This window comes from Hylobates moloch, unplaced genomic scaffold (assembly GCF_009828535.3).
Source record: "Hylobates moloch isolate HMO894 unplaced genomic scaffold, HMol_V3 SCAFFOLD_3, whole genome shotgun sequence".
Classification (NCBI taxonomy): domain Eukaryota; kingdom Metazoa; phylum Chordata; class Mammalia; order Primates; family Hylobatidae; genus Hylobates; species Hylobates moloch.
Genome location: NW_026652278.1, coordinates 138666419 through 138687227, shown reverse-complemented (window position 1 = coordinate 138687227; position 20809 = coordinate 138666419). Strand labels below are relative to the sequence as shown.

The 20809-nt window shown below is 37.8% G+C and overlaps 1 protein-coding gene across 4 annotated transcripts; it reads right to left on the bottom strand.

Moving 5' to 3' along the window:
* Positions 1-1270: 1270 nt before the first annotated feature.
* On the bottom strand, positions 1271-19054 carry TMEM184C (transmembrane protein 184C). 4 transcript variants are annotated; one of them, XM_032148054.2, is made up of 11 exons: positions 18930-19054; positions 18358-18661; positions 12468-12598; positions 12334-12370; positions 11420-11625; positions 8074-8148; positions 6813-6906; positions 5000-5112; positions 3743-3842; positions 2814-2985; positions 1271-2581 (listed from the first exon to the last, which is right to left on the bottom strand). In XM_032148054.2, exons 2-11 carry the CDS (start codon positions 18478-18480, stop codon positions 2316-2318), a joined length of 1317 nt encoding a protein of 438 aa, XP_032003945.1. In that variant the 5' UTR covers positions 18481-18661; positions 18930-19054; the 3' UTR covers positions 1271-2315. The 4 variants fall into 4 exon arrangements, with proteins under 4 accessions (XP_032003945.1, XP_032003938.1, XP_032003949.1 ...); XM_032148047.2 differs by having other exon boundaries at positions 18782-19037; XM_032148058.2 differs by having other exon boundaries at positions 18358-19040.
* Positions 19055-20809: the final 1755 nt, after the last annotated feature.

Genomic DNA, 20809 nt, shown 5'->3' with positions numbered 1-20809 from the left:
AGTTGTATGAATTCTTAATAAATTTTGGATACTAACCCTTTTTCAGATATATGCCTTACAAATATTTTTTACTCAATCTGTAGGCTATTGTTTCATTTTGTTGACTGTTTCTTTTACTGTCAGAAGCTTTTTGGTTTGATGTAGTCACATTTGTTTTTGCTTTTGTTGACTGAGCTTTTGGTGTGATATCCAAAAAATCATTGCCAAGGGTCAGTGTCCAGGAACTTTTCTCCTATGTTCTCTTCTAGTTTTATAGTTTCTGGTCTTACATTTAGGTCTTTTATCCATTTTGAATTGATTGTTGTGTAGGTCTAAGATAAGGGTCTGATTTCATTGTTTTGCATGTGGAAATGTTTTCCCAGCATCACTTAATGAAGACTGTTCTTTCCCCGATGTGTCTTCTTGGTGTCTTTGTCAAAAATTAGTTGACTGTATATGTTTGGATTTATTTCTGGACTCTTTCTTCTGTCCCACTGGTCTATATATGTGTTTTTATGCCAGTACCATACTGTCTTGATTACTGTAGTTTTGTAATATAACTTATAATTAGGAAATATGATGTCTCCAACTTTTTTTCCTCAGTATTCTTTTGCCCATTCAGGGTCGTTTATGGTTACATATGAATTTTAGGATTTTTTTTCTATTTGTGTAAATAATGCCATTGGAATTTTGATAGGATTGCATTGATTCTGAATTGCTTTGAGTAGTGTGACCATTTTAACAGTATTCTGATCCATGAGCATGGGATATCTTTCCATTTATTTGTGTCTTTCTTTCATCAGTGTTTCATAGTTTTCAGTGTACAGATCTTTTACTGCCTTGGTGTTAAATTTATTCCTAAGTATTTTTTTATGCTATCATAAATGGCATCTTAATTTTTCAGTTAGATCATTATTTATGTATAAAAATGCTAATGCTTTTTGTATGTTGATTTTGTATTCTGCAACTTTACTGAATTCACTTGAGTTCTAACGGATTTTTTTTGTGTGTGTATCTTTGGAGTTTTTACATATAGCCCAGTTTTAGTTTTAATAGAAATGTTTATAATAGTGGACAGAATAAAGACTTTGTATGATTACTGTGAACCACTATATCTGTGTATATATATAGATAGATATGAATATGTGTATAAATACATAAAACAAACAAAGGCTTTGAGAAACAATACTCATCTTTGCTTTCTGTAACATACTATGGCACTTTCTATTTTATTTTCATTATAAAATGTCAAACATGACCCAGTGGGGTTGTGATTAGCAATTAGAGAAACCCCATCCTAGGTAATAAATTTTTCCCAAATAGCACCTGTATGTCTTCTGACTGTGGTTTAATGAGTAATTAAGACCATTCAGCCAAGATTTACATTTGCTGCCACTTTAATAGCACTGACGAAAAGTAGTACTTTTTTTTTTTTGACTTCTTTTTCACCGTACCTCTAATCAAGAAATTTTTGTTAAAATATTAAGTGTTTTTAATGTTTAAAGAATGAGACATAAAAAAGTTGCAGAAAATAAATGATAAATTCTTATTTATTGAAAGACATTCAGTTGAGGAATAGAGATATAACTGTTTGTTAGGTAAGCTTATATGGCACATGATTAAGTTCCACTAATTCGTATTTCTGCATTATGCTTCCTGATAATTCCGGAGCATTACACTCATGCAGCAGTGGTAGGAAGTGCTGATTTGTTTTTTAAAAATGTCCATTCTCGGCAAGGCGCAGTGGCTCACGCCTGTAATCCCAGCACTTTGGGAGGTGAGGCAAGTGGATCACGAGGTCAGGAGATGAAGACCATCCTGGCTAACATGGTGAGATCCTGTCTCTACTAAAACAAACAAACAAACAAAAAAAATTAGCTGGGCATGGTGGCGGGTGCCTGTAGTCCCAGCTACTCAGGAGGCTGAGGCAGGAGAATGGCGTGAACTCGGGAGGCAGAGCTTGCAGTGAGCCGAGATTGCGCCACTGCACTCCAGCCTGGGTGACAGAGCAAGATGCCGTCTCAAAAAAAAGAAAAAAGAAGTCCATCCTCTTGATAAAGCAGTGTAACATCAGGAAGATTTAGTTGGGGTCATTGTCTACCATTTGAGTATGTGATACCCTAATGTTAAGAAATCAAGTCTACGTCTAGGAAATTTAGACCAATTATTTTTGATATACAAAACTTACATATATAAATCCAGTAGTTGTACCTGGCTTTCAGCTATTTTTTTGTTGACATTTTCCATCATTTATGGTCTGTCCCAAGCACAAAATCCATGGGATACCAGGTAATGATAATAATGTAGTAGTTGCACAGTTTGCTTTTCCATACTGTTCAGGAATCCACGGATTTATCTGAGGGTTCTTTTTTCTCTCCTATAGTATCACTGAGTATTTCATCAGATATCTTAGCTGTGGTTGGTGTAGTCTGGGGAGTCACAGTGTGTCCAAACCCTTGGTAGTGACCCATGGGTGAAGGTGGCATAGAAGAAGCAATGGAAATTGCATCTTGTGATGATGATGATAATAAGCTTGTATGTTCATTTTGATCTTGATCCTCGGGAAAAAATTTTTTCCTGGGATGTCCCCTGACTGTCCGTCCTTTAATATAAAGTTTTCTGTTAGTCAAAAGTTACTTTTACCATTATAAACTTACCATTCTAAAAATAAGCTCCCCACTTCCCCCTCTCCCACTCCCCAAAGCTGATGAGCCTGCACTGTGGTACTGCTTTAAAGTCTTTTTTCATCTCTAAATAGATAATAAATTGCCCTAGTAGGAGAAATTCAATATCCTACCCAACCTATTTGGTTGAATTAAATAGCTGGTACTTACCAACATGCCTTACTTGTTCAGAAATATCATCTCTAATATCTGAGACATCCCACATGGCAAGAAAGGAATCAAAGCATGAGCCCTCTTCTGCTTCTTGGACATATGGTTTATATGAGAATGTGTAATGATGAGCAATGGCAGCGAGGAACATCTCAATACAGATAATAAAATCCTATGAGAACAACAATAAAATAACAGCCACCTTTGGATTTAAATCTAGTTTTGTAGAGTGCTATCTTTACTTGCTTTTCAAAAGTGCTAAGATAAACAGCTGTGTTTTTTCTTCTCAGATTACATTCATTTTTCCATTTTCTAAAATAATTATTTTTGACCTCTTCAAAAAAAGACAAAATGCCAAAATGTGAATCTATTTTACACTTCCTCAAGTAGCAGCCTTGAACTCCTGCATTCAAACAATCCTCCCACTTCAGCCTCCCAAGTAACTAGGAGTATAGGTATGTGCTGTCATGCCTGGGTAAGTATTTTATTTTTTAGTTTTTTGTAGAGATGAGGTCTCGCTTTGTTGCCCAGGCTGATCTCAAATGCCTGGTCAAGTGATCCCCCAACACTGGCCTTAAAAAGTGCTAGGATTACAGGCATGAGTCACTGCACCAGGCCAGCCTCAAGTATTTCTTAGCAAAGTACATTTCATTCTCAATCACATCAAGTGTATTGCATTCCACCACCCAAGGACTACAAGGAGAAATGTGGAAAGAGAACTGGACTTAGGAATAATGAAATCCAGGTTTTATTCATGGATTGCTACAAATTAGTAATTATGGCCAATTTCTCTACGGTTCTCCTGTTTTCTCACCTGTAAAGTGAGGATAATAGCCCCATACCCTGTGTGTTGTCAGGTTTAGTGGAGATATTTAAAAATGCTTAACAAATAGTAAAGTTCTATTGAATTCAGAGATGGCACTACTTACCTGGAGTCCGGTGGCCACAGCTTCTACAGTTTGCCATTCCCACGTATGCTTTTCAGAAATAACGCCAACTTTTACCAACAAAGCAATAACTACTGCTTGCCTATATGTTAGGAAAAGGTAAACGCCAAATCTATATCAAGCATAAAATGAGCAGTAGTTTTAAAAATGTGCCATTAAAAAAAAAACCAGTGCAACCTGTGTACCACCACCACCCTGCCTTTACAGCATATTGCTGAAGAAACTCTATGTTAAATATATTAATTTGCTTTACAAATTCATTTTTCTAGTAGTTTTGTCCCAAGATAGGGAGTCAAGCTGAGCATTTCAAGCAAATCTAGAGATAATGGCCCCAGGTAAAATTTAAACAGCAAATAATGAAATGGACATGCTTTCATAGTTGTATACATAAGAATATTCACTTCAGTGTTTCTTATAATGGTAAAAAAATTAGGAACAACCTGAATATCAAAAGGAGATTAGTAAAAAGTTATATCCACATAACAGAATACTAAGCAAAAGCAAAAAAAAAACCTCATAAACCCCCCCCCACAAAACAAAATATTATTTCTGTTTACTGTCAAAGAACTGTATCTACAATATACTACTGAACACATTGTCGAATTCCACAAATTTTTATAGTATGAAACTTTCTCTGGAGTTTTATATGTGACACAGGTTTACCAAGATGTTAATCATTCTTTTCTGGGTGGTGGGATTTCAGGGATTTTTCTTTTTCCCTTTTTGTATTTTTAGTAGAGACTAGCCATGTTGGCCAGGCTAGTCTGGAACTCCCAACCTCAGGTGATCCACCTGTCTTGGCCTCCCAAAGTGCTGGGATTACAGGCATGAGCCACTGTGCCCGGCCGTCTTTACTATATTGAACTATGTATAGTTTTACCTTCTGTTTTAAAAAGATTTACTGATTATTTCCCCATATAATTAAATATTCTGTATCATGCTTTCTTCCAAACTCCATAGTATTCTATTATATGACAGGGCCATGATATATTTTAATAATTATTCAAGTATTGACATATTTAGGTTGTCTCAAACTATTTTCTTCATATAAATGTTACAGCGACCATCTAATTATTTCTTTTGAAAATCCTAGAAGGCCTAAGAAGATGAACTTTTTAAAAGATAAGTAGAGACATTTTAATCTATCTTCCGCATTAAGACTGTTTAAAAATTCTCCTTAATCAATGGTTTTTACTGCCCTTCAAAAAATGAGAACATTTAAAAAAAAGTAACACTTACCAAAAAGAAACAAAAACCACCAGCTTTACACAAAGAAATTTGCCAACAGGTTGGATTGGGCTCAGTTCTTCTTTTAGTACTTTATAAAAGAGCAGGAGACAATACATGGCAAACTAGAAACAAGATTAACATTTAAACTTGTTCAGTAATAGATATGGTAATAGAAATATTAAAGTTATATACCAGAGACCTGGTACAGAGTAATGTTTCAGGCAAACTTTTCTAGGCTTTATTATTCTATTTTTAGATTAACAAGCTTTTATAGTTTACTGTAGATGAATATAGACTATATACAACATCTTCCGTAAAAACGTTTTTAAGTGTTCACTTCCTGGGTTCCATAAAGGGAACAATAAACAAATGATTGACATAAATGGAAGAAATGGCTCTTGTTTAGCCAAAATAAAAAAATCCATCTGTAACGGCTTTTAAACATAAATGACCACTCATTTTATGAGGCTTTAGCTTATTACCTAGTCTATCCTATGTAACTGAGGTAACCCATTAAACAAGTACAATTTCAATAAAATTGTGACTATGAAATCTGAATATAAAGAATCAAACAATTTTTCCTGAGGGGAGTGTATTAGTTCAGCTAGATTTATTTTTTAAAATGAACAAGACTTATTAACTTTTTAGAAATCTGTAATAACCTAGTGTAGTGCTGAATAATAAACATTTTCCTGAAAGTTCACTTTTCCCTATTAAAATCATATAAAATGCTAATTCAAAGTATTTTAGAATATGAAACCAGTAAAGAAAGAAAGAATAAAGTGATTCATGGTCCCCAATCATCCTTTTTACACATAAGCCAGTTTTTAAATAACTGTCATGAACTAATTATAAAATTTTATTGCCTAATGTTTTTTCTTAAATACTTAAAATACATGACTTCTATATGTTTCATCAGGCTTATTTTTAATAACTGCCTAATATTTTGGCCAATGGAAAGACCACAGTGCATTCAACTAGTCCCTATCATTGGGTTTTGGATTGCTTTCAGCCTTTTGTTATTTACAAGTAATAGGCTTTATATACAAAGATACTTTAGGCAAACATGCTTTTGAACACTTCTTTAGAATACATTCCCAGAAACAGAAATACTGGTTCCAAAGAGGATGAACAGGTGGGAAAACTTTGGCTACATGGACATTTAATTTTTATTATAAAGCTCTAATACCAACCATGCATACCACTGCGTCTAAATTATTTTGCTGACAGCATTAGTCAAAGAATTTAAATAAAATGCACATTTTTTTAAGCTTATAAGATCAAATAGGACATTACATTATAGGTCTTTGGAACATTACAGTTTCTAGAACGTCATTCATTTCTTTAAACTTGGCATTCTCAATTTTCCTTTAACTCCAAATATATGATAACAGAGAATTTTATTCTCGCATTTTTATTCAAATCCTGTACCATCAAATACCAATTTGATATTTTCTCTTCTGAATATGTTCAGTATATGTGGGCGTGTGTGTGTATGTGTGTGTATTTTTTTTTATGTAGCACTGTGCTTTTATGTATGACATACTCATACAGCTATGCAATGAGCAACAGAAATAAATGAACAAACATGGTTAACATGTGAGGGTATAAGTTGCCAAATAATAAACAAAGATGTTATTATATCTTTATATATGTATTAAGATATAAAAGTTTTTTTCAAGTCTTTCTATAAATTAAATTTCAGATTTAATTTATAGGAAGATTAAAAAGAAGCAAGCCTTATCCTAAGAAGAAACTTTGTCTAAAGAAATTTATAGATACAAATTTAGTACATTTTAAGAAAAGTGAACATTTTACTTACCACCTGTGACATGTTGTTTATTATAACCAAGTAAGTCCAAGCATTTGAAAAGCTAAAGTTCCCTTCGTCATATATACCAAGCAGCTCACAGATTCTAAAAATAGTAAAAATGAGATATCTCTATGATTAACTAAATCAAAATCGTACTTTAAAATACAGCAATAGCAATACTTAAATTTAGAAGTCAGTTTATTTGAGATCCCACTGACCATCACTTGCCTTTGGACATACAGAATTTAGAAGTCAGTTTGAGAGATCCATTGACAATCACTTGACTTTGGATCTAGAGGTGGTTCAAAAATGAAAAGAAACCCATTTTTTTCTAGAAATATTACTATATTCCTTCAACTTGAAGGAAATCCCAAATAAGACACATAACACTTAACTAGAAAGAGTACTAATTTAAAAAAACCAACTATGCTGTCTAATTTTGGGAAAGCTTGATTGTTAAACATAATATAATGAAGGTGTATAAACTGTAGTTGTTAATTTTTTCCCTTCAATTGTCTTGGAGGTAAATTTTATGAAGACCCAGATCCCCTCAAGTAAGTATTACCGTCAGTATTATTATAATCTTACCCAATTTCTAAGCTGCAGGGAAATAAAGCATAATTAAATGGCTAAATAATTGCTAGCTCAAAGGCAGAATAAAGAATTCTTTCACTAGTCTTTCTTTCCACTTTTCCTCTGTGAGCATGCAAAATGTTAGTAACAACTAGGGATAAAACATGTAATCTATTGGCATTAAAGTATTTGATGTTCTTGAATTTTTAGGGAATAGTTTTGCCAGGTAGCTTAATGATACCCCATTTTACCTCAATTCTAAGCCTTGATAGAATGTATTAAAAGAAAATAATGACTTCTTTCTTAGAGTACTTCTAATATATTCTAAATTAACTATGTAGAAAATAAAACTGTAATTAACCTAAAGTAGCATACTTTAACTTCATGCAATAGGGTTTCTGTAAAGCTATGTATTTGAAAAAGAAAGTATATATATTTTTTTTTTCAAAGTGCTTTACAGCAAGCTAGCTCTAGAGAGGATGTAAATATTTAGAAGACCCCTGTGGTGATTCTTTGCCTATAAATGGTCATGTTATTTATTTTAATAGAGTGAGTTTCTATATAGCGTTTTTTTTTTTACAACAGACTAGACCTGCATTATAAATAAGCACATTAACACTATGTTTTCTACTTAGTTGTTCCCACATAAGAGCACAAGGATGAAAAAAAAAAGTTCATATAAAATCCGAGTACTTACAAAGCAACGATGGTGGTGAAAGGTCTGACAACTGTGTACTGTAATACACCTAGTTTGCACCTAAACAGCAATACTCTGCAAAAGAAAAAGAACTCAGAATTTCAACTACTCATTTAAATTGCATCAGATTTTCCCCAAAGCCTCCAAATTAAAATCACTTTGATGAATGATACCATATTTACAGTTAATTCTTTCAATGCAGTCATCCTTAATAGCAGTGGCAGAAGAATGTGGATGGCAGGAAACAAATTATCTAAATACCTTTTTTATTTTTTGAGATATAGGGTCTTATTCTGTTGCCCAGGGTGGAGTGCAGTGGTGTGAACATGGCTTACTGCAGGCTTGACCTCCTGTGCTCAAGTGATCCTCCCACCTCAGCCTCCTGAGTAGCTGGAACTATATCTGCATACCACCAAAACTGGCTAATTTATTTTCTGTAGACATGGGGTCTCACTATGTTGCCCAGGCTACTCTTGACCTCCTGGGCTCAAGTGATCCTCCCACCTCAGCCTCCTGAGTAGCTGGAACTATATCTGCAAACCACCACACCTGGCTAATTTATTTTCTATAGACATGGGAGTCTCACTGTGTTGCCTAGGCTACTCTTGACCTCCTGGGCTCAAGTGATCCTCTTGAGTAGCTGGGACTGTAGGTGTGTGCCCCCACCTCAGCCTCCTGAGTAGCTGGGACTGTAGGTGTGTGCCCCCACACCCAGCTATTTTTAAATTTTCTGTAGAGACGTGGTTTCACTGTGTTGTCCAGGCTAGTCTCAAACTCCTGGGCTCAAGCCATCCTCACGCCCGTAATCCCAGCACTGTGGGAGGCTGAGGCAGGAGGATCACTTGAGACCAGCCTGGCCAACATGGCAAAACTGTCTCTACAAAAAAAATAACAAAATTAGCCAGGCGTGATGGCACACGCCTGTAATCCCAGCTACTTGGGAAGCTGAGGCATTTGAATTGCTTGAACCTGGGAGGTGGAGGTTGCAATGAGCTGAGATCATGCTACTGTATTCTAGCCTGGGTGACAGAGCAAGACCATCTCAAAAAAAACACAGTAATCTTTGAAAATGAAATTTAGATACTAGTTCTATGCATAATATCCTATAAATCGTTTCTCATTTGACAAAGACTCTCATTTAGACAAACTTTAGACAAGCCTCCGATGCCTCTTTTCAACTTGGCTTCATCCTTGGGCCTTGTCCTTGTCATGTGTCAGTCAGTCTAAAAGAATCTTGCTAAATCATTCCCCAGCCCCCTTTGATATCTGATCACCTTTGACATCTGATCAAATTCCTCAGCACCCACCTTGGATGACTAAGGCCTTGGCCTGCCTTTAGCAAAAATTCTGTTCAGTTTAGTGAGAATCCTCCTAGCCCTGATGTCCCCTCTTCATAATTCTGCATTCGCTGACCCCCTCAACATGCTCTAGCTATAAATGCCCATTTGTCCTTGTTGCCTTCAGAGTTGAGCACAATCTGTCTCCCTTGATAACCAATCTATATTAATTTGTCATTACTATTCTCTCATGGCCTCCTGTCCTTCTTCCTTCATTGCATTTCCTGAAATAAGTAACTATATTTCTTCACTTAATTCCTAACTCTCCTAACCAAACTGTAAGTTCCATGAGGTCTATGTCTGTTCTGTGCACTAAGGTATTTCTTTATACTAGCACGTAGTTGGTGCTCAACATATATTTGTCAAATGAACACATTAGTAGCTTATTATTTTAAAAAGCCAGGTAGCTCCCTGTCATTTCAAGGGTGTAAATAGAGAAAAAATTTGTCAAGACGTTGTACAAATGGTCCTGTACTGCATAGGAGGCAATGCACCCATTCTTATGTTGTATGTCTACACTGATCACTCTACTTCCATTTACCTTGGCTTGTAACTTCCACCTTATTCCCCATTTATTAGTGAAACTGCCTTTGCAAAATTATGACTGAGACAGTGAAAGAGATAACTTAAACCGACTCCATCTTGTGTCTAACCTCCAAGCTATCCTTGTTCATTCCTGGGCGTAGGCTGAACTAACTTTGAGAGAAACTTAGTTTATAGTTTCTCCCAAAGCTATAGAAACAGCGCTGCCCCAAGGCAAACCTCCTTGCCTGGGGACTAGACTGCCTTTGTAGGACTAACATTAGCCATAAGATTAGAAATTATGGTTTAGGAATCATGCAGCTGGAGGCTACAAGATTCTGGCCCTCCCTAAACTGCTCCTAAGATCAGTGCTTGTGATATTCTGCAGACCCTGCATTTGTTGGATCAGCTGGCACCACCCAGATCAATAAACTGGCTCATCCGAACTTGTGGCCCCCACTCAGGAACTGACTCAGTGCAAGTGGACAGCTTCGACTTCCTATGATTTCACCTCTCACCAATCAGCACTCGTGGCTCACTGGCTTCCCCCTACCCAGCAAATTATCCTTAAAACTCTGCTCCCCGAATGCCTAGGGAGACTGATTTGAGTAATAATAAAACTCCTGTCTCCTGCACAGCTGGCTGTGTCTGAATTACTCTTTATCTTTTGCAATTCCCGTCTTGATGAATCGATTCTGTCTAGGTGGCTGGCAAAGTGAACCCCTTGGGCGGTTGCATTAGTGGACATGTCCTATTGATTTTTCAGTTGCATTCTCTTATTGCCTTTCTTTTCTATTCCAATCTCACCCCCCTTTTCAGTTTTATTTCACAAATAGATTATTATAAACTCCTAATTTATTTCTTCATCTCTGGAATCTTCTTCCCTCCAATTCAATTCATCCTTTATGATATTGCAAAATTAATCTTTCTGAAACATTGTTTCCAAATGTTTGCTTGCTGAAAAATACCAAGTGGTTCATTTGTTTAATAAATGCAACTGTAAACTCATTTTTCAAAATGAAATGACATAAGTTTTAATGTCCTACATGAACATATAATAAGGCAAGCTGATGTATTATGTTACCAAACACTGTTACTTATTGCTCCTACTTCATATCATATGCAGTTCTACAACCTAGATTATCTTGTCTTTGTCTTTTAACAAGCTGTGTGTTATTACGTAAGATCTGCAGACCTTGGTTCTTAACTGCAAAAGCATATTGATTAAATGATTACTGTTTTTACCTGCAATACTTTAATTTTTAGATTTGGGATTAATAATGTAAAAAAGACTAACATATATGTGGGATTACAAAACTGTGTTTTGTTAGCCTTCAAACAACTATGAACTGCATCAGGAACTGTCTTATACTTATTGTTCTGCTATTAATACTTAATGCACTGCCTTGTAAAGAGCTGATTGCTACTTAAAAACTCTGCTTAAATGAAAAACCAAAACATAAAAGAATTAAACCAAACATACTTACTCTCCCATAGCCCATGGTGGACAGCAACATAAAGGAGGGAAATGTTTCTTCTGATCTTTGGCTTCAAGGATTAATACCAGATTTGGATACCGGTTAGTTAGATAATTGGTAAGGAATCCCATAAAGTTGTAAATTACATAAGCTTCATAGCATTCTCTGCAGGTATCCACATATATTGCAATTCCGGGATATTTCAAAGCTACCCACTATGAAAAAGCACAGATGTTAAAGATAGTTGCAGCTAAGATAAAATGAATCACCACTCCATTCATGGTACTCACAATAAGCTAATTTTTATGCTTGAGATGTCTTGTCATATACTTACGTGGGACTCTCTAAAATTTGTCATTATGAGGGCTATCAATCTGTGAAATGAATGTTTAAAAGCAATAAACATCTTAGATATTGGTAAACAAAAACAGAAGTGTTTGAGGGGTAAATAATGAACAAAGAGAGAAGCTAAAGTAAGTACTTGAGTTCTTAAATCTGAAGTTTTTCTTAATATGATCATAGATAATGCTGCTAAAGATACTTCCTTTAATATTTACTTATATTAGAAGCAGTCATCTACAACAATTTCATGTGTATCCATTGGGGAAGGTTTTTAAATTTTTGGTTCAAATAAAAGACAATAAATAAAAAGAGTAGTAATATAATTTAAAATATTACATTCTTTACCAATCTGAAAGTTTAAAAGAAAGCAAACAGCTACAGATTTTTAAACATTTATAATATCACATTTTACATTTTTAATTATACTTTATATTCTCTATCATTAGAAACGTGAACCTTTTTACTTATTAATCTGACTCCTTGTCAATAACATACTTTCATTATCTTAAGCATTCTGTAATTATAGTTAGTATCATCAAACAAGTTCTTAAGTTAATGAGATAAAAATGAAACATACTTACACTATCTAAACTGTAAATGGGTACCATCCAAAGAATCCTATTGGAAAAGGAAAATAGAAATTTAAAACATTTTATGTCATATTTATGAAATAAGCCAACACAACAGTAGTGGAATCAAAATTATTAAGACATACCTCATTATTGGTTTTTGTAGTTCAGGTTGTGTATAATGCACTAAGTGTTGCAATATCGCCCACAGTGATATAGGAATAGTCAACAGCAAAAAGATTCCAGCAATAAACCAAGCCTTGGTGTGTATTCCAACCTTAAGAAACAAAATAACATGTTAGTATAAATTCTGATATTAAAGCGAAAGAGCTTGGCCGGGCTCAGTGCCTTGTGCCTATAATCCTAGCACTTGGAGAGGCCAAGGTGGGAGGATTGCTTGAGGCCAGGAGTTTGAAACCAGCCTGGGCCTACAAAGTGAGACCCCGTTTCTACAAAAAAAAAATTAAAAAATTGAAAAAAATTTGCGGGGGAGGGGGGACTTTTATATTAACTTGTAATTTTGCCTTGAAGAGTATGAATTTTTTTTTTTTTTTTTAAGGGGAAAAGGTGGGCATTTATTTTTGATGCTTGAAGGGTTGAACAGTTTACAATTAAAATAGAACTAAGGTCTACAACCTTAAGTATCACTGTTTCTTTTCTTTTTCTTTTTGAGACAGTTTTGCTCTGTTGCCCAGGCTGGAGTACAGCGGCGCGATCTTGGCTCACTGCAACCTCTGCCTCCGGGGTTCAAGTGATTCTCCTGCCTCAGCCTCCCAAATAGCTGGGATTACACACCCAGCTAATTTTTTCGTATTTTTAGTAGAGACGGGGTTTCACCCTGTTGGCCAGCCTGGTCTGGAACTCCTGACTTCAATTGATCCATCCGCCTCGGCCTCCTGAAGTGCTGGGATTACAGGCATGAGCCACCGTGCACGGCCCAGTTTCACTGTCTGAACAAGACTTTTTCTTCCTCTACCAGGGGCCAAAGATAAAAGAGGTAGAAAACAAAAGTATGGAGAACAAATGCGTTTTTACAACAATAAATTTCCACATCAAAATGTACAGAAAGCTTGAAAACGGCTGAGTGAGGTGGCTCATGATTGCTTGAGCCCAGGGGTTCCATCCAGACCAGCTTGAGCAACATGGCGAGATGCCATCTCTACAAAAAATAAATTAGCGAGGCGTGGAAGCATGTGTCTGTAGCCCTACCTACTAGGAAGACTGAGGTGGGAGATCTGCTTGAGCCCAGAAGGTCAAGGCTACAATGAGCCATGATTTGTGCCACTGTACTCCACCCTGGGCAACAGAGTGAGACCCTGTCTCAAAAACAAAAACAAACCAAAAGCTAATACAAAGTCTTACTGATTGTGGGGGCGTTAATCAAACAGTAAATGAAAAGCAAATATATGGAGGTGAAGACTCTAAAAGGAATGTCTGAGCACTCATATTACAGGGCTTTTTGCTTTTATCCATTTCATTTAAAATTGAGTACAGTAGTCCCCACTTATATGTGGGGGTTAGGTTCCAAGACCCCCAGTGAATGCCTAAAACTGTAGATAGTCCCAAATCCTATATGGATATACTATGTTTTTTCCTATACATATATACTTATGATAAAGTTTAATTCATAAATTGGACACACAGTAAGTGGTTAACAATCAAATAGAACAATTATATATTGTAATAAGTTATTTAAAACTTATAAATTACTTATTTCTGAAATTTTCCATTTCATATTTTCAGACCATGGTGGACAACAGGTTACTGAAACCAAGGGAAATGAAATTTCAGTGATGATCTAAGAAAATAATAATAGGATAGGCATATTCTAGAATTTCTTTATTATAAAGTGATCATTAAGAGTGGTACTGCAGCCAGGCGCGGTGGCTCATGCCTGTAATCCCAACACTTTGTGAGGCTGAGGCGGGCAGATGGTTTGAGTCCAATAGCGTGAGACCAATGTGGGCAATATGGCAAAACTCCATCTCTACAAAAAATACAAAAAATTAGCCGGGTGCCAGAGATCACTTGAGCCCAGAAGGTCAAAGCTGCAGTGAGCCATGATCGTGCCACTGCACTCCAGCCTGGGTGACAGAGCGAGACCCTGGCTCAAAAAAAAAAAAAGAAAGAAAAAAAGAAAAAAAGTATTGCCAAGTAATTGCTTTTTTTGATTGCTTTAGTTCCAAAAACTAGAACTTGGTGATATACTTAAGAGAAAAATGATGTGCTTGTGACTAATGAAGGTCAAGTGTCCTCAGTGTGCTATAAAGAAGAAAGTTGTCTTTGTTTTTTAAACAATCATAAAACAAGTGACTAGAGACTTGGTCACTGCAGGCCAAATTTTAAAATCCTGTACCACACAGTATCATTTTTACAGTGCAAGTGGTAATTTAGTTTCAGAAAAACATCATCTCTCCACATTAATGTCATTAATTTTAATTATTGGTTTTACAGTTGTTTTGATTTTGAGCTATATAAAAGTTACATGCACAAGAAATTTAACCTATTTTATGTGTGTATATATTTAAGTAACATTATAATAGAATAACTCAACACTAGGTATCTGCAGAAATTATCGATATAATTTTTTAATTTTATGTTTACCTCTAAACAATTTATTCAAATTTGAGACACACTGATATAGATACCAGTAATATTATTCTTAATCTTTATCAGCCGCGAGTTGAGTTTTTGGGCTCACGAAATGAGGAGGAGATAAACAGATTTTTTTTCTAGGGTAACTTGAGGAAAGAAGAGAGGAAAGAAAAAACCTTTAAAGACAAGCATCCAAGAATAAGTTAACTCTCTCTCAGCAAAATGCTTCAAAACAGAGTGGAGATGAATAAGAGAGAGTGCTTTCTGGGCCAGGTCTTCCTGAGGGGAGAGAGTAGAACTGACCTAAGGGCATGAAGTAAATGTGCTGAGGTTAAAAAAAAAAGTGTGCTGAGGTAAAAAGACAAGAGCAGCATGCCATCATGTGCACATTCACTTCAGGTATACATGGTCAGCCAAGTGAGTGGGGAAAACAGTTTAAACAGTGCAGATGGTCATCCTACCATTCCAATAAATGAGTATATGCCCAACCATGGGCATGGGATGAGCTTCCAGAACTGTGAGAAAATAAATTTCTCTGGTTTAAGCCACTCAGGCTATGGTATTTTCTTATGGCAGCCTGGGGAGAACAAGATAACTCTCACATTTCTATCTGCAGCTCAAATCTTTCTGAGCATTAGATGTGCATATCCAACAGCATATCTGACATGCCTATTGAATGTCTCTTATTAAACTAAATGTCCATAACAGAACTCAATTTCTCTCAAACCTGTTCCTAACCCTCAACTTTCTATCTCAGTAACTAGCACCACCATTTACACAGTTGTTCAAATAAAAAACTTCAGAATCATCTTTGATTTGTTCCTTTCTCTCACTGCTTCTCCTCTGGAATCCAATCTCCCTGCTAAGTCTTGTTTGCTCACTTCTAAGGATACTTACAATTCAGTTTTCCATTTCCACTCCTGCTATCCTTACCGGGGCCATAAACCATCATAGCCCCGGCACCCACCACCTCTCACTACCATAAAGAGCTTTCTAACTTCCCTTCACTTCTGCTTTATTTTCCATAGCTGGTAGAGTGGTCTTTCGAAGTTATGCAATTAGACTGCCCTGCATGGTAACTTCTCAGATCTTTTCTGGTTTCCTCCACAGCATTTTATACAATTTTATTGATTTGTTTTTGTTGGTCCCTTTTGTCTCCACCACTAAGTTCTATGGAGGTAAGTGTTCTCTCATATAGTATACAAAGCCTGATTCATCACTGGGACTCAGTCATTTGGGCAGAAAGTGGGGGAAAGAAAACGAAGTAAAATATGTATCGTGGTAGACGGTGATAAGTCCTATGGAAAAAATACATAAAGCAGAGAAAGGAATATGAAGAGTTGGGGAGGGGAAGTTGAAAATGTTAAATAGTCAGGTGACATTTGAGTAAAGACCTGAAGAACATAAAGGAATGAGAATAATATCTACGGAAAGGACATTCTGTGAAGGGGAAACTTCGTGCAAAGGTTCAAGGAGGGAGCGTGCCTGGGATTTTTGAACAAAGCCGTGCAGTGGAAGCCTAGGACTTGAGGAGAAAAAGTCAGAGGGGGATCGGGTGGGAGTGGTGTCAGATCATGTTGGACCTTGATGGCCACAGTGAGGAATATTGGCCTTTACTCTAGGACTAGAAGTGATTTAAGAGGACACTCATAATGTGCCAAGTTTTAACTGGTTACTCTGGCTGGTGTGCTGAGAAGAGTCCAAGCAAGACATGTTGAGAACTTGGCTTAGGACAAGTACAGACTGCAGACTCCAATTTTTCTTAAAAGCTAGTGGTACCTAAAAACTACATTTGAAACTAACAACTAAGAGAAATCTTAAAACTGGACTGATATTATGCATATTATTAACCTTTAAAGTAGTTCCTATACCATACTCCAAGGAAATATTTCAAAGTAAGAAAATCCCATTTGTATTAAGATGCTTATACCTAAGTTTTTGTAGACAAACTGTGGAAATAACCTAAATATCTAACAAACGGGAAATATTGAATGTAGCAGAATATTACATGGCCATTAAAAATAACTATGTGGGCCAGGCGCGGTGGCTCATGCTTGTAATCCCAGCACTTTGGGAAGCCGAGGCGGGTGGATCACAAGGTCAGGAGTCGAGACCAGCCTGGCCAACACGGTGAAGCCCCGTCTGTACTAAAAATACAAAAATTAGTTGGGTGTGGCGGCAGGCACCTGTAATCCCAGCTACTTGGGAGGCTGAGGCAGGAGAATCGCTTGAACCTGGGAGGCAGAGGTTGCAGTGAGCCGAGATTGCACCATTGCACTCCAGCCAGGGTGACAGAGCTAGACTCTTGTCTCAAAAATAAATAAATAAAAATAAACAACAACAACAACAAAAAATAACTATATGGGGCCGGGTGCGGTGGCTCACACCTGTAATCCCAGCACTCTGGGAGGCCGAGGAGGACAGATCACCTGAGGTCAGGAGTTTGAGACCAGCACGGCCAACATGGAGAAACCCCGTCGCTACTAAAAATACAAAATTAGCCGGACGTGATGGCACATGTCTGTAATCTCAGCTACTTGGGAGGCTGAGGCAGGAGAATCGCTTGAACCCGGGAGGCAGAGGTTGCGGTGAGCCGAGATCTCGCCATTGCACTCCAGCCTGGGCAACAGGAGCAAAACTCCGTCTCATAAACAAACAAAAAACTACATGGACTATGCTAGTATGGGAAAGTCATCGGACAATAATTTAGTCTAAATAGAGAACACAAACGTATATTAAATACAGTTTATGTAAAAATCATTTCCAGAATAAAGAAGGGCCTAAAATAGTCATGGTCTTATAGTTCTTGTAATAGGTGTTCCTCTGTAAAAGTACTTGGTGGGTTTTATTAACCCCGAATTTAAAGTTCATTATATAATATTGATATGAGTTATTTACCTTGGGGTTTTCCAGCTTGTAGTACATTACTGATGTCACAATAAGCATATGACATCAAAAAATATACATTAGGGACTTTTTGCAAAACCTTTATTGGGTAAGAGCTAATTTCCACAGTAAAAACAAACACCAAAGTTAAAACAACTAGAACCCTTTGATTCAGGAAGCTAGTTAAAAGCTAATAAAATTCAGTACATGGTTTTCAAAGTAGTTTATTTGACCTAGTTTCGTCCAATGTCTGAACAGATCAGATTTCAGGAATAAAATTATCTTACTTTCAGGGAACTGACGAATACTTGCAAAACAGTGCCCTTCTAAGCAGCTATATTAATATATTCTATTTTCTCGACCCGGTCCCACCTCCACCTGTAGCATGACTTGAAGAACCGTGAACAAGAAATTAGGTTTATATCCTAAGAGTAGGCTCGTTTACATTAGATGGTTTTCAGGATTGTCAGGGCAGAAATGGGGGAAGGGTGTCTCCTTCCCAACCATAGATGGGTAGAAGAAAGTGTAGAAGCTGATGGTGCAGAACCCTCTTACCTCCAGTTTCTGTAATTCCCACACGCATAGGGGAACCGCAACCACTATTGACACCAGGTAGATGACCGCCGCTAAAGGTCGAATCCACTGTCTCCAGTTCCTCCAGGTACAAGTGCAAGGCATGTTTTCGCACAAATCAGATCCGGTTAGCAAGGGAAAAGAGCTCGAAAAGATTGTAATGGGGAGCCCTGTTCTCTGGCTGTTTTGTCAACTCGCATACTACGGAGAAAAAGCTGTCGGACGACTTTACGAACAGCTCGAGCCACCTCCTGGACCGGCGCTGTGTCTTCTTCTTCTGCTGCTCCTGCAAATGTAGCCGCTCAGGGTGCTATTGGCGAGCAGTGCAGGCAACATCCTTTCTTCCCCACCCCGCATCTACCCGGTTGTACTGCGGTGGAATCCCAGGCAGAGCCGCTGCCCTCACCTGGGGATCGCCCTGAGCTCTGCCTGCACCATGGCTTCCAGGAGAGCAGCACCGACCAGGAACCGGCCTCTAGGGACCCTGCACACTCCGGTTCTGTCTCGCAGCTGCCTGCCCACTCGCTCTTTTCTTTGGGGATCGAGCTTCCTACCTCCCGCACTGGCAGGCGTCTCTTCACCCGATTCCGCTAGTAGGTAAGGCCCCAGGATCTCCTCATACTCTCGCACGGGACATCCCCTACGGCGGAACCCAAGGCCAAACCAGGGCTTCCAGCTCTTTTCCGCTTCCGCCCCTACTGTCTGAGGCAGGTGATTCGTCGTCAGCGCCAAACTGGACCCGCCCCATCCGGCGCACTTTGCGCTCTCTGATTGGTCAGCTGTGGGGGCGGGGCTGCAGGATTGCGTACCGAGGTTAGAAAGAAGAGCAAGTGCGTGGAAGTGGGTGGAATTGCCGCAGATGGTCCGGTGGGCTATTGCAAGGATTCTGGAAGCTGCGGGAATTGTTTGAGGACACTTGAAGCACACCTACTACATTCTTCTGCTGGCGTTATTCCAGTTTAAAGAAAGCTTGGGTAAGGGGCGGTTACTTCAGAGTTGGACTGGAAGAGAGAAGGCCCATCTCTACACAAAACATACCCTATTCAATCTAGAGTGGATAGAGAAGCCCGCTGGAGTAAGAAGACAGGGAAGAATGGGAAACCTCCACCTAGTTTTCTGTCAGTTGCTAGAATCTAGGGGCTAGGCAGCTTGGTTATTTCTGGATCCTACAGAAGGATCATTCTAAAGGTAGCTTAATTTTAGAATTAACCGCAAATACGGAATGTCCTTTCCACATTTGGAACTTGTGTTAAAAATTTGCACTCATTTAAGTTTTAAAAAGTTGACATTCCAGCTGACAAAGGAGTTTTATATGCTTAAAGCCTTTAGCTAAACCAATAAACAAATATCTACTTCTCAATTACATATACAAATGCGTTTTATATTGTAATTGTAATTTTCAGGGGGACAGGCACTGTACTAAGTTCATTACCTACGTTATGTAAGTTGTTCTGCACAAAAATTTTGAGAGGTAGGCATTTTTCCACTTTACGGATGAAAAAGTCAAGTGGCTAATAAATTTGCCCAGGCTCACGGAGCTAGTTAAGTGGTAGTGTGGAGATAGCAACCTTGGTCTTTCTGACTCCAAAGGGCATTATATTTAAGCATTTGACCTGCTAGTACCTGCCACCTGGGGAATTTCCGCCTAATGACCATATGGATAAGGAGGCTTGTAACATTGAGTACACCTAGCCCAGGAGTCTCACAGAGACACCTAAGGAATATTATGAGCCCCTATTTTGGTATCGTCTGTTTGGAGCTTGACTTCACTGCCTACTTCTCAGTCATTAACATTTGTATTTTACAACCTGATCCAAACTGCTTTCTACCGGAAAAATAGGCCTTTTGTTTGTTCTTCCTAAGCTTACTTTAAAAATGGAAATTAAGGCTGGGTGCGGTGGCTCACGCCTGTAATCCCAGCACTTTGGGAGGCCGAGGCGGGCGGATCATGAGGTCAGGAGATCGAGACCATCCTGGCTAACACAGTGAAACTCCGTCTCTACCAAAAATACAAAAAATTAGCCAGGCGTGGTGGCGGGCGCCTGTAGTCGCAGCTACTCTGGAGGCTGAGGCAGGAGAATGGCGTGAACCCGGGAGACGGAGCTTACAGTGAGCCGAGATCAAGCCACTGCACTCCAGCCTGGGCAACAGAGCGAGACTCTGTCTCAAAAAAATAAATAAATAAATAAATTGAAATTAAAAAAATTCCTGATCATTAAGTTAATGCTTGCTCTATTGTTAAAGTTCATAAAAAAGAAGAACAATGAAGAGAAAGTTAATCTTACTCTATGGCCAAGTATAACTACTCTTTACTTTTTTGGTGCACAGTAGAGGCTATCTTGGATATGCTGTATGCGTAGATTGTCTCAGTGCTTTCAGCTACAGCGTTTTTGCTGCCTATAATCTTTCCCATTCTTTCTCATGGGCAAACTTT

What these genes read in the sequence shown, in the direction of transcription:
- TMEM184C (XM_032148054.2), bottom strand. Translation starts at nt 18,480, where the DNA reads ATGCCTTGCACTTGTACCTGGAGGAACTGGAGACAGTGGATTCGACCT. An exon ending in GGGAATTACAGAAACTGGAG is followed by an intron (nt 12,599 to 18,357) that starts GTAAGAGGGTTC and finishes TTGTTTCTTAAG; the next exon opens with GTTGGAATACACACCAAGGC. An exon ending in GTGGTTTTTGTTTCTTTTTG is followed by an intron (nt 3,843 to 4,999) that starts GTAAGTGTTACT and finishes CCTAACATATAG; the next exon opens with GCAAGCAGTAGTTATTGCTT.